This window comes from Penicillium griseofulvum (genome assembly GCF_001561935.1).
Source record: "Penicillium griseofulvum strain PG3 chromosome Unknown contig_91, whole genome shotgun sequence".
Taxonomy (NCBI): Eukaryota; Fungi; Ascomycota; class Eurotiomycetes; order Eurotiales; family Aspergillaceae; genus Penicillium; species Penicillium griseofulvum.
Genome location: NW_024467450.1, coordinates 399,772 through 416,121, shown reverse-complemented (window position 1 = coordinate 416,121; position 16,350 = coordinate 399,772). Strand labels below are relative to the sequence as shown.

The 16,350-nt window shown below is 49.3% G+C and overlaps 5 protein-coding genes across 5 annotated transcripts; 3 read left to right on the top strand and 2 right to left on the bottom strand.

The window, feature by feature from the left end:
• Positions 1-72: 72 nt before the first annotated feature.
• PGRI_064700 (Endoglucanase H/Glycosyl hydrolase family 26) lies at positions 73-1,074 on the bottom strand (the record flags this gene model as incomplete). Its single annotated transcript, XM_040794184.1, has 1 exon — positions 73-1,074. One exon carries the CDS (start codon positions 1,072-1,074, stop codon positions 73-75), a length of 1,002 nt encoding a protein of 333 aa, XP_040649434.1.
• A 3,202-nt stretch (positions 1,075-4,276) lies between these two features.
• Positions 4,277-7,864, top strand: PGRI_064690 (SIT4 phosphatase-associated protein family; the record flags this gene model as incomplete). Its single annotated transcript, XM_040794183.1, has 3 exons — positions 4,277-6,301; positions 6,352-7,026; positions 7,187-7,864. 3 exons carry the CDS (start codon positions 4,277-4,279, stop codon positions 7,862-7,864), a joined length of 3,378 nt encoding a protein of 1,125 aa, XP_040649433.1.
• A 543-nt stretch (positions 7,865-8,407) lies between these two features.
• Positions 8,408-10,676, top strand: PGRI_064680 (SET domain protein; the record flags this gene model as incomplete). The annotated part of the gene is made up of 4 exons (XM_040794182.1): positions 8,408-8,424; positions 8,508-9,056; positions 9,130-9,389; positions 9,469-10,676. The coding sequence occupies 4 exons, from the start codon at positions 8,408-8,410 to the stop codon at positions 10,674-10,676; spliced, it is 2,034 nt and encodes a 677-aa protein (XP_040649432.1).
• A 425-nt stretch (positions 10,677-11,101) lies between these two features.
• On the top strand, positions 11,102-12,719 carry PGRI_064670 (NADH-quinone oxidoreductase subunit NuoF; the record flags this gene model as incomplete). The annotated part of the gene is made up of 3 exons (XM_040794181.1): positions 11,102-11,359; positions 11,418-11,489; positions 11,562-12,719. The coding sequence occupies 3 exons, from the start codon at positions 11,102-11,104 to the stop codon at positions 12,717-12,719; spliced, it is 1,488 nt and encodes a 495-aa protein (XP_040649431.1).
• Positions 12,720-13,278: 559 nt separating this feature from the next.
• PGRI_064660 (putative MFS transporter) lies at positions 13,279-15,215 on the bottom strand (the record flags this gene model as incomplete). The annotated part of the gene is made up of 2 exons (XM_040794180.1): positions 13,279-13,975; positions 14,041-15,215. The coding sequence occupies 2 exons, from the start codon at positions 15,213-15,215 to the stop codon at positions 13,279-13,281; spliced, it is 1,872 nt and encodes a 623-aa protein (XP_040649430.1).
• Positions 15,216-16,350: the final 1,135 nt, after the last annotated feature.

Below are 16,350 nucleotides of genomic sequence, written 5' to 3'. Positions count from 1 at the left end.
TAGTAGAGAGCCTAGCAAAACATTGCTAGAGATCACAGATCTGTGGCTCCCTGACTAAGCTTCAATCCCACTTCAGTTCTTCAGCGTTTTGGTACCATTAATGGCAACGACGCGCTTGTTGTTGAAGGTATCCTGCAGGAATTTCTTGGAGTTGTGCTTTCCATCCTTGATGAACTCGTCGTTCCAGGCCATCCAGTAGGCCCAGGGAACGTGCTTCTTAGCCTGAAGCTCCGGGTCGGGGATCGATCCAACTTCCGCCAGCGCAAGGACTCTCTCGCCCTTTGTGACATTTTGCAGCCCGTGGAATTTATCCTCGAGGACACCATGGTCACCAGCCTGGGCATAGTGGTCAACAGTGGCAATATCGCACTTGTCATTTCCAGGGTACCATTTGGGATCGGCGGTGTTGCAGACCCAGACAATGTTGTGAATATTGTGCACGCGAGTGATGCGGTCGTAGATGATAGCCCACAGCTTCTTGAAAGGAGCTGGGCCTTTAGCACCCCACCAGAACCATCCACCCTCCGGCTCGTGAAGCGGACGGAAGAGAACCGGGACGTTTGCATCAGACAAACGCTTGAGCTGGACCGCAATAGCATCGATATCCCGAATCAACAGTCTGTAGTCGGTTTTGTTCGAGCGGTGATCAACGGCGTTGGCCACATCGAAACAGGTTGCCTCGGTGTAGAAGCCTCTGTACCATGGCTGCTTCTCGGTTTCGAGCAAGCAGTTAGGAGCGTACCAATGCCAGACAAGGGCATTGATACCACCTTGCTTATCGAAACTGATGGCCTCCTCGACGGTCTTACTCTTGCCTCCGTGGGCAACGGCAGAGGGAGAGTAATACATGAGGTCGGTGCCCAGAATGGCTGGGGTAGCGCCGATATTCTGCTTTACCCATTCTAGACTGGCCAGATCCTGCTGGCCGGAAATGTAGTGCGAGCCGTACTGAGACTGGACATATTTGAGGAGTTCCTTGGCTCGGGGAGTGGCGGCCTTGTCAACGTTGTCGTAGGATAGCCCGGCGGCCAGCGACGAGGCAAGAAGAGAAAAGAGTGAAAGTCTGGCGAACATGATGGAACGCAAGAGCTGTAAGAGCTAGAAAGAAAGAACGAAGGTAGTTGGGTGCTGATAATGCTACATGCGGCATGCTGCTCTCTTATAAGTTTAACCTATTCCTACGTGTAATTTAGCCGTCGATCGTTGGAATCAAAATGAAACTGCAATTCAACTCATTACTATAGGGGCTCTTTATTATTATCCACAGAACACCCTCAAAGACGTAATATCGTTCGTTGTGTCTTAAACTCAGTCCATGCTGACGTTTCAAGCAGACAAACTCATATATGATTTCGAATGTTGAGCCCCACTTGGACTGGAAATTGTTCGGTGAATTATAGCGCCTACCGGAGACGGCTTCCCGGCTTGAACACATGGCCAAGTCCCCTCGGGGCCCCGGGCCAAACCCTAAGTTTACCGTTTTTATACCCACCTTGGAAGGTGCAACGGAAATCAATATCTCAACTGTAGGATAGCTTCTGGGATGTCGTCAATTATGAACTAATAAAATACCGTCTAAATATAAGCGTGGTTCAGAGTTCGGAAGCTTTTGTCTTATATATTGTAGTTCTTTTGATACTTAATTCTCAACTTCAAATGATCTTAATAGAAATTGAGTTTTATCTTCATTTCGATTTAATCTAGTTTTAACTTTAGCCCATGCGGCCCCAATCTCCTTTCGCGTGGCTTTACCTAGGGTATGGGGTGATAAGCGAAGGGTCGAGTAAGCTCTAGTATTGCATCGATAGTAACCATCAAACCCACTCGAGGATTGATCTGCAGATCGGCTGAGACATAAGGCTATACGGGTTCAACCTGAAACAAAAGCAAGTTAATCCATGGACCAAATGAAACCAATCGAAATTATCTAAACTGATGACCCGACCCAAGTTGCGTAATGTCCATTTATTTCAGGGCAGTGATTGGGAAATCAGTTTTGAGCTAGGCGAACGGTTGCGGGTGTGGCGCCAACATTAAAGATTAGGTACTCCGTACTCTACTCCGTAGCATAAACAGTCGTTCGGTGAATGAACCTTGGATTGAATGACTCGTCCGGCGAATGAACCGGCAAATGAACCGGCGAATGAATGACTAACAAAATATCGACTACAGTTCCAAGGATGGAAGGGCACCCGATAGAGTAGACGAGTATGACGTTGCCTGGTAGTAAATGGTATAGTCTATCACACTAGGAGTCAATGTCGAATATTGTTAGATTGCTAGTGCAACTTAGTTGATGTTGATACGAGTGTGTCTGAGGTGATAAATTGAGATCATCTCCAATCTATTACAATCGTCCTGTCTGCAAGGTTCTGCTGACATACAGAATGTGAATGAGTGATCAATCTAAAACTGAATCATCTGAGCGTACAGTGACATAAGGAAATGATAAGAGGATCAGAAGTGTACTTATTATCTTGTAGCGATATCTGACCGAGTTTCCGGATGTGAATATTAATGGCTCTCTCTTATTCCACAAATAGAGGTTAGTTATTGATTAATGATAGCTATGTGCTGTGCGCATGAATGTCACATCAACTACAGTCAATACGAATATTGATAAACATTATAGCTGAGATGCATTCAATGGTATTGATGCGACTATTAGTGGAATTGTGAATCATTTTTGGTCCCTCGAAGATGCTATGATATATGATTTTACCTGATGAATTCGACGAGTACCTATTTTACGACGGGTTAAGACAAAAGTGAGATAGCTCTGCCGAGTAGATGTATAAATAGGCGCTAGCCCCAAAGGAAAATGCGCTCAGACCCGAGATACCAACCAACATCGGATAGTGTCAATAACCTTGGAGCCATATATCAAGATCAAGGCAAGCTAGGCTGTGAAGATGCCTGCAAGGGGCCTTTCTGAGAAGGAGAAAGCAATAGGGCCCCTACAAATTTATTAAAAAAGTATAGGAAAACTGTTGTATTGGAAAAGGATACGAGCTCGAACTATGTTGTATATAGAAAACCATGTTATGCCTGAGGCTGAAATATACACGTGATCGCAAAGTACATTCGAAGTTTCAGTTCATATGGTTTTTATACCATATTGCGTCTGTTCATCCATTGAATGTTTCATGTTAGTGGGTATATGCTATGGGATTCTACAAAACATTTGAAGTGATGGAGCACAATTACTAGATGATATACTATCTGCTGATATCCTTGTATTCGCCGTGGTAGTTAAGTTGGGCTATGTGGGACAGAACACTGAATGTGTTGAATACTCTCTTTTAGCACACAAATCTGGCGGGGAAGGGTTGTACCCAGTACACAGTACCCACCGTCATCTTGATGGATGCAGCTGACCCCATGATGAGATGAAATGGAAATTTGGAATTTTTAAAGCCCAGTAATAGATAAGTCAAAAGAAAAAGATATGATAAACAATTCTCATCAAAGTCCTATATACAATTCAGGGATCTTGTAGTTCATTCTTATCTGGAAGTTTTATCCCCGCGGTGATTACATACGTGTTTCCGCCCCTGCTACAGGGCTCGTGGCCATCAGGGATCGGTAATCAGCACAGCTTCCCCGAAGCGGAACCTCACCTCTCTTTCTTCTCCCTTCAACTGCTTCCTCGATGGACAGGTGTTGAGTCACCATTACCATCTGTGTGCGTGTGTACCCTCGAGTCTGCTCATTTTGACTCTCCTAACTCCACTCGCCATTTCTTCATCTTCCCCTCCCCAAACCCACAGGGAGGTCCAGATTTCTCTCTTTCTTCGTCATTCCCTCGACATTGAAGGTACGATCTATCTAGAGTCCTGTCTCCTGGTTTAGCAGCTCCTACAAATCCCCCTGAGTAGATCCTTCAACTCCGTCGCACCAACTCGGTGGAGGCGGCCTGCTTCACGGGAACACATCATCGGGATTGCTGGTCAATGCAAGCGTGTAAACCTGATTGCTAATACATCATCTATTCACACAGCGCAAGATCGCATCAATTTTCAATCCATTTACGTCTCTAGTTCTAGTCATTTATCGACCGTGACGGTCCAGCCTACCCCACCCGACCTGCGCGACCTGGTCTCTGTGTGTGGACACCACGCTTGGCTTGCCGGTGTATTGGCCTGTCGCGCAATCTCTCCTGGGAACCCGATATTTCAACCAACCCTTGTACCATAGACTGCTCCGTTACGACATCTCGGAGACGAACGAAACGAATCCATTTTATGAATCATTTCCCTCGGTTATATACTCCATCATGTTTTGGCGCTTTGGGGGATACGCGAATATCTCCACCATCGATACACTACTCGACAAACCCGATATCACCCTTGAAGAACTCCTAGATGAGCCCGAAATTATTCAAGAATTGAAACAGCTTAATACGAAACTCATTGAATATCTGCGCGAGGATCATGTCTTGAAACGGCTTATGGACTATGTCACTGCACCAAGCTTGGTGAGTGATGACGAAGAGAACGATGAAGATGATGTGAAAGATGCCTCAAAGAAGGACAAGGATGCTGCCGCTTCTGTGGACCAGACAGACACAGACGAGGAGAAGGAAGGGGATCCGCTGAAGGATATTCTTGACCCGGATGACCTGGACAAAGTTGAGAAGAATCGTTTGAAGCATGCCTATATCGCTTGTGAGATTCTGTCATCCGAGACCTGGTCCATCCTCGAATCTATGATGGCCAACCCTTCGTACCTGCGAGACTTTTGGGACTTCCTGCGACGATCACCGCCTCTCGATTCATTGCAGGCAAGCTACTTCACCAAGGTAAACGAGACTTTGCTTGATAAAAAGACTGAGGAGATGCTGGAGTTCCTTAAGACTCTCGATGGAATTGTCCCAGCATTGTTGCAGCATGTTGATAACCCGATGGTCATGGATCTCCTCCTGAAAATCATCAGCCTCGAAAAGGCAGAGGGTGGCCAGGGTACCGTCGACTGGCTCAAATCTCAGGACCTAATCCCCAATCTCCTGTGTTTCTTGTCGCCCGATGGCCCGGCATCCGTTCAAACCTCAGCAGGTGACTTCCTGAAAGCGATCATCACTATATCTGCAAATGCAAGCCCGAATGACCAGTCATGTATTGGCCCTAACAGCTTGACACGTCAGCTTGTCTCGACCCAGTGCGTACAGCAGCTCATCGATGCCATGCTCATGGGTGGTAACCCCCTGACCGTGGGCGTGGGTATTGTAATCGAGGTAATTCGCAAGAACAATTCGGACTATGATCCTGAGTCCCTTGGCGGACCTGATACCATGCTCACCACTTATGACCCAATCTATCTTGGAACGTTGCTGCGTCTCTTCGCCAAACATATTCCGCAGTTCATGGCTCTCATTCAGAGTTCCCAACACACTATCCATGATGGAAACAAGCTCAAGACTGTTGAGCGAGGAAAGTTGAGCTCCGCATGGGGTGGCCAGATTGAGCCTCTTGGTTTCGACCGATTCAAGACATGTGAATTGATGGCAGAGCTGCTTCATTGCAGTAATATGGGTCTTCTGAATGAGCCAGGCAGTGATGAGTACGTCAAACAGAGAGATGAGGAACGTGAGCGGTTGATCCGTGAAGGGGTTTTCAATCCGCACCAAGACGAGAATTCCGGGATTGATTGTAATGATACCACGGCCGATTTTGCAAACGATTCAGCCTTTGATTCTGGATCACCGGAAGATACCAAACCCACAGAAGCGCCACGCGCTGGCGAAGAAGAAGGGTTTGAAGATGTTGGTGCATCTGGTGTTTTAGTGGGCGCAAAAGCTGGTGCCGACACAACGCCTAGTGCAAACCCGCAGTTAACGGAAACGGCCAGTGAGATTCCTTCATCAGATACCACAGCAGAAAAGCCGATGTCTCCCGACGAAACCACAAATCCATCTCAGACTTCCACCGCAGCCATTGACCCCGCGTCGCCTACTATTGGTCTCCCTGACCAAGTTGGCAGTATGAAGCTTGAAAATGAACCACAAGACGAGCAGCAAAAGTCCGAAAAGAACAGCCAAGAGCCCGTGGCTTCTCCCCCTCAAGATGTGCCTGCCCCTCTTTTCTCGAAGGAACAGGGATCGGAGTCGAATCCGCCTCCTGCCGATCAATCGGAAGAAACACCTAGTGTTACTGCACAGGCCGAGGAATCAAGCATTATGAATGATGGAGGCGATGAGGATTCGGCGGAACAATACATCCAACTCGATACTGACGGGCGACCTGTCGTCGGTGATTACTTGAAGATCCAGTTTGTGGAGAACAAAGTGGTCCCAACAATTCTGGTTAGTATTTCTCTTAGAAAAGGCCCGACACCTATGCTAACCATTGATAGGGCTTCTTTTTCCGTTTCCCATGGAATAACTTCCTTCACAATGTTGTTTACGATGTGATCCAACAAGTCTTCAATGGCCCCATGGAGCGCGGCTACAACCGGGCACTTGCAGTCAATGTATTTGACGTCGGACAGATCACCACCGCGATTGTTGAAGGACAGAAGCGCAGCGATGAAACCCAACGGACTAAACAAATCCGCCTCGGATACATGGGCCACCTTACTCTTGTTGCGGAGGAAGTCGTTAAGTTCAGCGAGCGTCATCCGCCAGAGTTGCTGTCACGGGCCGTTATGGAGAGCGTGTTGAATCCTGACTGGATTGAGTACGTCGAACAGACTTTGTCAGAGACTCGCGAGCGGGACAATGCCATCCTAGGCGGCGTTCGTCCTGATATGTCTGGGTCTCGTCAGACTAGCCTTAACAACACCAACTCTGGCCAAGGCTTCTCAAATTCCAATGCTCTGTCGGACGCAGGGCTGAATGGAGGAATCGGTGGCTCAAACTTCCAGAGCTTTGACCTCAGCCAAGGAAGTGTTTCCGGTGGAGCATTCGGTGGAGGTGGCACCTCCCTTCTGAGTGGCTTTGCCAGTTCAAGCGATGATGACGAGGACGAAGAAATGGAGGACCAGGACGATAGAGACTCCGGGAATGCTGATCAAGGAGACACTGACAATGTAGGTGATCTCTTCCCGATCGACATGATGGGGCATGAGTCTTAAACCGACCCCCTGCCTCTCCCATTATCTTTTCCCTTGTTCCTGCATTGTTCCATTTTCCTTTATGGTCATGGGCTGTCTAATGTATTGTATCTTTACTAACATGACTTTCTAATAGGTGTTGACAAGCTCAGCCAGTCAACCTATTCCTATTTTACCTCCGCCACCTGCTCCATTGAGCCTCGGTCCATCCCGAGCACGCCGTCAACTAGCCGCGCGCCTTGCCGCCCAAAAGCAACAATCATCAGAAAACGATGAAGGCGACGGGGAAGACAGAGGGGCCGAAGAAAATGGGGACCGAGAGTCAGACTGGCCGAGCAACCCATTCGTAATTGCAGGGATCGATGATGATGCCGAGGGAGGGAACTCTGCGTTCCCTAATAGTGACTTTGGTTCAGCCAACGCCAAACACTCACCTACCTTCCCAGAATCGGGATTCAGCCCTCCAGACTCGCTGTCGACCAACTCATCTGAAGATGAAAGCGATGGCCACGCCGAATCCGTGAGGCGCCAGGTTCGTGTCCCCCTCGAAGTCGAGGATGACGACGACGAGATGGGTGAGATGGTAGGACCAAGTGGCATTGGCATGATGGACTCCGACGATGAGGATGAGGCCATAATCAATGAATCTCTTGGTTACTCCAACCTCTCGGGGCCCGGCCGATACAACAACTTCCGCCGAACCCGGGCCGTGAGCTCTCATTATGATGACGAGCAAAACGACAGTAGCGATGGTGAGGATGATGGATTGGTGGAAATTGTGGTCCCTGGCCGCAAGTCCTCGACCTCGAACTAAACTTGCACTCTTTGCATTTGATTGCGTGGCCATGATGGTATATCCCGCCAGGAGAAATGGGGGTTTTACGCGAGTCGCCGTTGTGGCATGGCGTTTGTATATACACTTTCCATCGATGGAGTAGCTATGGGGTTCTGCATTCATGATCCTCAATTTCTGCATGGAGAGTTTTCTGATCTGATGTTTTATTGTCCTTGCATGTATCGCATGCCACCGGGAATCGACTTACGAGTCGATGGCTTTTGATTGTTGGCATTTGCCTGTGTACGATAGTTGAAGTCTGGAGAAGCGAATTGATTTAGTTTGAGCAATTGCGAACTGATCAGAGAGTATATTATCTCATAGACTCATATATCATTCCTACTGCGTAAAAAAGATGATCTTACAGGGAGAAAAAAAAAGCGGGCCCCCACCATCCCGCATCAATTCTTTCCTTTGACCACACCAAGGTCATTCTTGGATAACAGTGTTGACGAACTATACTATTTGTGAGGGAAGAAAAAAATAGATCGATCAAATAAAATCTATCGATTTGCTTCGAAAATGGCAGCTACCTCGGAGTAAGTGCACTCTGGAGATACGTCATTCCCAGGGCATTTTGCAAACCAAGAATATTAAAACATATCTAACACAAACAAAACAGACAAGTCGATCCAAAGCTAGAAGGCCACACAGACCTAGTGAACTGGTTCATCCAGCATGGTGGTATGATCGATAAGAGCGTGCGAATCGCACAAGATGCCTCTCGCGGCGTGCACTTGCAAGTGAAAGCAGACTGGCCAGAACCAATCCCGAAAGAGACCCGGGTGATTAACACTCCAATCAATGTGTCAATGTCCTGGTTCAATGCCGTTGGCTACGAGTCACCACGGGGCTCATTCCCTAAACACGGCATTGACCTCCCGCGGACATGGATCGACGAGGTCGGCCCGGAGGAGACTTTTGCTTTTTTCCTCATGGGCCAGTATCTACGGGGGCCTGAAGGATTCTGGTATCCTTATCTTCGTACCCTGCCTCAGCCGGGTCAATTGACCACTCCTTTGTTCTTTGGTGAGGAGGATGTAGATTGGATTCAGGGTACTGGGATTCCCGAGGCTGCCGTTGAGAGGATTAAGATATGGGAGGAGAGGTATGATTCGGGCTATCTTAAGTTGGATGCAATCGAATTCCCGAATTGTGAGCAGTATACATGGTGAGTATGGGAGATTGCTATCGCCTGTCCCTTTTACGCAGCCCGAGGAAACATTATGCTAATTTGTATGCAGGGAGCTGTATCTCTGGGCTTCAACTATCATTACTTCCCGAGCATTCTCATCAAAAGTCTTATCTGGGGCTGTTGAGCCCGATGATCTTCCAGAGGATGGAGTCTCTGCGCTGCTTCCGCTCATTGATCTTCCAAACCATCGACCAATGGCCAAGGTTGAGTGGCGAGCGGGCGATAAGGATATTGGTCTTCTTGTGCTTGAAGATCACTCAGCAGGCCAAGAGATTTCCAACAACTATGGCCCTCGTAATAATGAACAATGTACGTATCGCGTTTGCAATGATCTGATATTCAATCTTCTTGAACGTCTGAGCCCTCACGGAAACTAATTATAACCTAGTATTGATAAACTATGGATTCTGCATTGCGGGAAACCCAACAGATTATCGCATTGTCCATCTGGGCGTGAAGCCGGACAGCCCGCTCGGCGAAGCGAAGGCTCGCCAGCTGGAACTGTTCCCTCAGGTTGCCAAGAAAATCGAGGACCACTATTACATCTTCACTCCTTTCTATCCACTACTGGCCCCCCAAACTATGATGGAGCACTCGATCTTCTCACCGGCATTATTCAATGCATTGACCGTCATGGAATCGAACGCACGCGAGCGGAAAATGCTACAGATCACCGAGGACTGTATTCGCATTCCCCCGGGATATGGAAACAGCCATAGTATCTATGCTGCCCTTGGCCAGATTAGCTTTGAGCTCATGGCTCATGCCACAAATCTGAAAGCTAGCGCGGAACATCTGCCTTTGCAACCAACCACCTTGAACCAAACTCACTCCCAGATCTACCGCAATGGTCTAATCACATTAGATCAAGCTGCCTTGGTTATCGCTACTTGGACTATCTCACGTGGCAGGGAACACAAGCGTGGTGAAAGTTGGGAGGATACCAAGGTTCTCCTACATGAGCTAATGTCACGCGTCCCGGCCGGTCTCCTCTCAGACGATGTCATGTCCCGGATCCGAGTGCGTATCCTGGAGCGTCCGTCACTCGTCACTAAAAATGGTGAGCTGTTTAGATTAGGCGAGCTTTTCAGCCTTCTCCCGGCTGAAATGCAGGAGCCAGCGCAGACATGCTTCCAGCACGCTCTCGGAGTGTCGAGCCAGGTTGTCCCGAGTATTTCGACCGACCCACAGACTCTGTTTGCAATGGTTATTTGCTTGCTAGTTGCAACGTATAACTCACCGGAGGCAAGGCCAAGATTGTCGTCGCGTCTTAGCCGGTGGTTTACTTTCCTGCTCGAGCAATACCCTCCGCCTTCTGACTCTTCCAGATCCCCTGAAATGGGTGAAGCTAGCGAAACACTTCGTCAATTCCAAGAATATACCATTGAAGGACAGCCAAGCTCATTGGCATCCGGAGATGGAGTCAATTGGCTTACCGAGGATAGTGGGTGGTTGGACTCGAAGTGGCTTCAATGGGCATGGACAGTGGCAGGCTCGGAGATGGTGATGATTCCTCTTGAACCATTTGAAATCCTCAAGATGGAGGGTTCATTGTCTATGTTGAAACAGGCATGCCTTTATGTACCACAGGAGTAAATAAAGATATGGTAGACATGAATAATTCAAATGAAAATGTTTACGGTTCAGCCTACTTGCTTTGTGTCCGTTATCTTAGCCCTCCTAACTTGAAGATCAAAATGACATGAGAAGAAAAAAGGAACTTCACCCATGAGTGTCCGCCTGAAAAATAAATTCGGACACATGCTAGAGAAAGAGACCACTTCGATGGCCATGTCTTTATATATATAGATCACGTGACATAGCATACTTGAGGTCGTCATGACCAAACTTGGAATACTGACTCAGCAAAATAATCACGTGATGGGATACCATCCAATCATATTGCGCCCAAAGGCGGATCATTCAGCAAGCGCAGGAATTGCCGTGAGCTCCACGACTCCCTTCCCTCCTTCTCCACGACCCTTTGACCCTCACCACGCATTGTCACCCCCGCCGTCATCATGATATCCAGAGCGGCGGCTCCCTCCACCTCCTCCCTCTCCCACCTCTCGACCCGCTCCCTCCGCGCCCAGGGGGCGGCCGCCCGCTCCTTCGCATCTGTGTCGGAGGCACCTCCCGTGAAGCACTATGGCGGACTTAAGGACCAAGATCGGATCTTCACCAACCTTTACTCACACCATGGTGCGGATTTGAAGTCGGCAATGAAATATGGTGACTGGTACCGGACCAAGGATATGATTTTGAAGGGTGATGATTGGGTAGGTTGTCGCACAATTGACGGATTGGGGAATTACCAATTGCTAATGCCATGAACAGCTCATCTCAGAGATCAAGGCATCTGGCCTCCGTGGCCGTGGTGGTGCTGGTTTCCCTTCAGGATTGAAATACGTAAGTGGTCTACACGCAATTCCGACGAACGCGAATGTTTTGGGATACCCGGGCTGACCCGCTACTCGACAGTCGTTCATGAACTTCAAGGATTGGGACAAGGATCCTCGCCCCCGTTATCTGGTTGTCAATGCAGATGAGGGTGAGCCCGGTACTTGCAAGGACCGAGAGATTATGCGCAAGGACCCCCAGAAGCTGATTGAGGGTTGCTTGGTGGTGGGTCGTGCTATGAACGCCAACGCTGCCTACATCTACATCCGTGGCGAGTTCTACCACGAAGCTACTGTTCTCCAGCGCGCTATCAACGAGGCCTACGAGGCTGGCCTGATCGGCAAGAACGCCTGCGGTACCGGATACGACTTCGACGTGTACATTCACCGAGGAATGGGTGCCTACATTTGTGGTGAGGAGACCTCGCTCATTGAGTCCATTGAGGGCAAGGCCGGCAAGCCCCGCCTCAAGCCTCCCTTCCCCGCCGCCGTCGGTCTGTTCGGTTGCCCTAGCACAGTCACTAACGTCGAGACCGTTGCTGTGACACCCACGATCATGCGCCGTGGTGCTAGCTGGTTCTCTTCCTTCGGCCGTGAGCGCAACGCCGGTACCAAGCTTTTCTGCATCTCCGGTCACGTCAACAACCCCGTCACAGTGGAGGAGGAGATGTCCATCTCGCTGCGCGAGCTGATCGAGAAGCACTGTGGAGGTGTCCGCGGTGGCTGGGACAACCTGCTCGCCGTTATCCCCGGTGGCTCGTCGACTCCCGTCATCCCCAAGTCCGTGGCCGACAACCAGCTCATGGACTTCGACGCCCTCAAGGACTCCCAGACCGGTCTGGGGACAGCTGCTGTCATCGTCATGGACAAGTCCACAGATATCGTCCGTGCCATCTCTCGCCTGTCTACCTTCTACAAGCACGAGTCTTGCGGCCAGTGCACCCCCTGCCGTGAGGGCAGCAAATGGACCATGCAGATGATGCAGCGTCTCGAGACCGGCAATGCCCGCGAGCGCGAAATCGACATGCTCCAGGAGCTCACCAAGCAGGTCGAGGGTCACACTATCTGCGCTCTGGGTGAGGCCTTCGCCTGGCCCATCCAGGGTCTGATCCGCCACTTCCGTCCCGAGCTGGAGGCCCGCATTCGCCAGTACGAGAAGGAGCTTGGCGCTGCCCCCTTCGCCGGTGGCTGGCACCCCAACAGCCGTGCTGAGGGCAAGCTGATCTCACCTGGCATGTAAACGCACTTCGCACCTTCCGTTTCCCATTTACAACCCTTTTTTCTCCCTTTGTTGTCCCCTCAAAAAGAAGCAGGAACGGGTCGGGGATGATTATCACATCTAGACCTCTCTTATATCTCGCCCTCCCTCGCCGGTAATGTCTTTTCTTGTTTCTTGTTGCCTGGTCCGGCTGGGGAGGGTGGCGTTTCTCTTTTCTTTACTCTGCTCGATCCCCTCGTGTTCATCTATCGCGCCTAGGTTTCCCTTTATTGTACAGTCGGTAGCAAATTTGATGCATTTGATGTCTTCATTCATGCCCATATAGCATAGCCCCATTTTCTCCATCCTATATAGAGGCCGGCCGTCTACATATTTTAAGCTCTTTTTCTGCTATAAAACCGAGGAAGGAAAGAAAGTATGTAAAAATGACTACTCGAAAGACATCACAAGACCGCATAGCCGGCCGACTATCCCTATTTCCATGACGTGATTAGTGCGAGGCACAAAACAGACGACTGAATACAGTAACGACAAAGTCTACCGCCTCAGAATAGCAGAGCGATGATCCCCGAGTTTCGCTTCACTGGTTCGAGCGATTATCAATTCTTCCAGTTCCTCCAGTGACATTAACATCAGCACCAGAAACTGATGCTCCAGCATTAGTATCATCCTGTTCTCTCCTATCGGCCTTTCCTTCGACCCGAATCTCAGCTGCTCTCGCCTCTTTCTCCGCCTTCTTTCGTTCGATCTTGAGCAACCTCTTCTCTCTCCAGCCCATCCCATACATATTCTCGACCCAGAGCAACCCCATCCCAACAGCCATGACCAACCCTAGAGAAAAGAAACACCATCCCCATCCCATGCCACTCAGAATCTGGCTAATGACAGCGGCCCCAACAGCACCAAGGCAGCAGCGAACAAGATTGCATGCCGACGCGGCTGTGGCGGGTTTGTCTGGGAATAGGTCGACAAGAAGAGTGTTGAGGCAGTTCAGGGATGCAACAAAGCAGAAGCCTATAATGAACTGCAGCACCAAAGGGGCAGCTAAGTGTACTCTTTGCTGCAGGACCCAGCCATATGGGATGAATGCTCCAACGCCGATGGCCATTACCGGGAATACTGTTTGCAGACGAGCACGCTCGATTGGAAAACCGCGCAAATCGTCTCCTTTTTCCCGGTCCACCGGGAATCCGAGATTCTGGGCTGTCCGCTTGTAGTTGTAGTCAATGACTTTCCCATATAGAACTGCACCGAGGCAAGAGCTTACTCCGAGGGGCCTAGGAATTTGTGTTATTCAATAGACACCTTGGTTGGAAAGATAAGGAGAGAGACAATAGCTTACAAGAAACAGAGACCAATCTGCAGCTCGTTGAATCCGTACAGCGGACCAAAAAGATTGGGCGTGCTTGTCAACAGAGCGATATTCGAGAACATCACGATTCCGATGTATGAGATGATGATCAGGGCATCGCACTCCAGTAGAATGACAAAGGACTTGAGAGGATTCGGAAACCTAAGTCTCTTCGTATGCGGGAACTGTTGAGATTCTTCTGCGCCAGTGTCTTCTTCGCCCGACTGTGCCTGCCTCTTCGACCACCATTGGAAGACTGATTTGCGCCACCACTCGTGTGGTACTGCATTGCCGTTACCAACAATCTTGCGCGCCGTCTCCGGCATAGCAAGCACGTAGAACACCAAGTACCCTCCACTAACAATGGTCAAGAACCAGAAGATACTGCGCCAGCCGAGAAATTTAGCTAAAAGACCACCGATAACAGGACCAAGTGCAGGTGCAACCATAACACCTGCTGCCATGGGCCCAATATACTTCCCACGCTCTGCTGTTGTCGCAATATCCGCTATAACGCCATATCCAAAGGCCACGGTGCCGCTGCTTCCTGCGCTCTGGAGACAGCGGAGGATAAGCAACGCCGCGAAGCTGTTCTGTAACGCTAGCCCGATGTTGGCAGCAGTATAGACAGTGAATGCGATGATATACGCTGGACGTCTGCCCCCGGTGTCGGCGAATGTGCCCATGAAGCTCGGTGCGAGGCCTTGCAGGATCAGATATGTTGTGATTGTGAGGTTGATCAGTTCCGGGGTGAGGTGGTAGTTTCGTACCAATGTTGGCATGACGGGGTAGTATATTTGACCCGAAAGAGGGGAGAAGAACGAAGCAAGCGTCACCATGATTATGATGAACAACTTTTCGTACTTGCTGAATGCCGAGAACAATGGCTGTGAATTATCTGGCGCTGTTTCTGTGGACTCGATGTGTGGTTCAGGAGCTAGAGAGTGTAGACCGTTCTCAGTAGTAGTAGCTGTGGACTGATCATGAACGTTGTTGATCTCGCTGGGTGATGTATATGCGACTGGTATGTTGATGGGTACTTCAGTTAAGCCAGGGCCATATCCACTGTCGACTCTCCTTAACCTGTAATCTGGGGCATGTTCGAAGGGACCACGTACTGTCATGGTCCCTTCCTCGAGACTTCCTTCGACCATTTGCACCTCCATATTGATGAATAACGTATAAACAAAAGAAACAGTAAGAGTGAGTTAGAGTGAGAATAGAGAAGTGGAGAAATAGAGAAGTAGAAAATGAGAAGTAGAGAAACAGCAAGTCTAGCTCCTTCCGAAACGGTTCTGCGCAACCCTCTTTTACTTCGCACAACCACACTTCTATACACACGCACTTTTAAGCTTGCTGATTTAAATATCTTATAGCGTTGCTATTTGAATTAAACCTACTAACGCCTTTAACATAATTGTAACGCCAACTACAAAGGCATCCTTATAAGTATGCCCTTGAAGGTTTGTAAAAGCATTAGAATAAGATTGAAATTGATGCCTTATGAGAAGGAAAGCCCAGGATAACGCAAGAGACGCCAGTTCATTCACTAGTTACATGTATCTCAAGATAGATTACCAAACCAAATGCTCAAGTGTCCTTTTCGGTATACGCTGTAACCTATTCCTGACAAGCAGCCTCCTTCAGAGAACCCCCCCTGCGGAGCTCTTGTCGTTCCAGACGGCCTCTTCTCATTCATTCTCTTCAAGGTCAGAGGATGGCGGGTGACCGAAGTCGATGTTGATTGAAGGATTGACCAATTGAAGTGGTTGATTGTATAAAGTATACGGTTTATTGAAGTGAATGATTGACCATGTCTGCCGATTGTCCTGAAGCCAGAAGGCCCGCCACGGTCAGACTGGGAGTTGTTGATTGGATTGTTGAATTGGGATGATCGAGGTGGGCGGTTAATCGAGGTGGGCGGTTGATCGAGGTGGGCGGTTAATCGAGGTGAGGTGGGCGGTTAAAGTGGTTGCTCAACCAGTCTGCCGATTGTCCTGAAGCCGTAGCCCGCCACGGTCAGACTGGGAGTAGATGATTGAAGTAGGTTGATTGAAATGGATAACTTGATCGAGTTGGATTGTTTGACCAAGTCTGCCGATTGTCCTGAAGCCAGAAGGCCCGCCACGGTCAGACTGGGAGTTGTTGATTGGTTAATCGAGGTAGGCGGTTGATCGAGGTGGGCGGTTGATCGAGGTGGGCGGTTGATCGAGGTAGGCGGTTGATCGAGGTGGGCGGTTAAAGTGGTTGCTCGACCAGTCTGCCGATTGTCCTGAAGCCGTAGCCCGCCACGGTCAGACT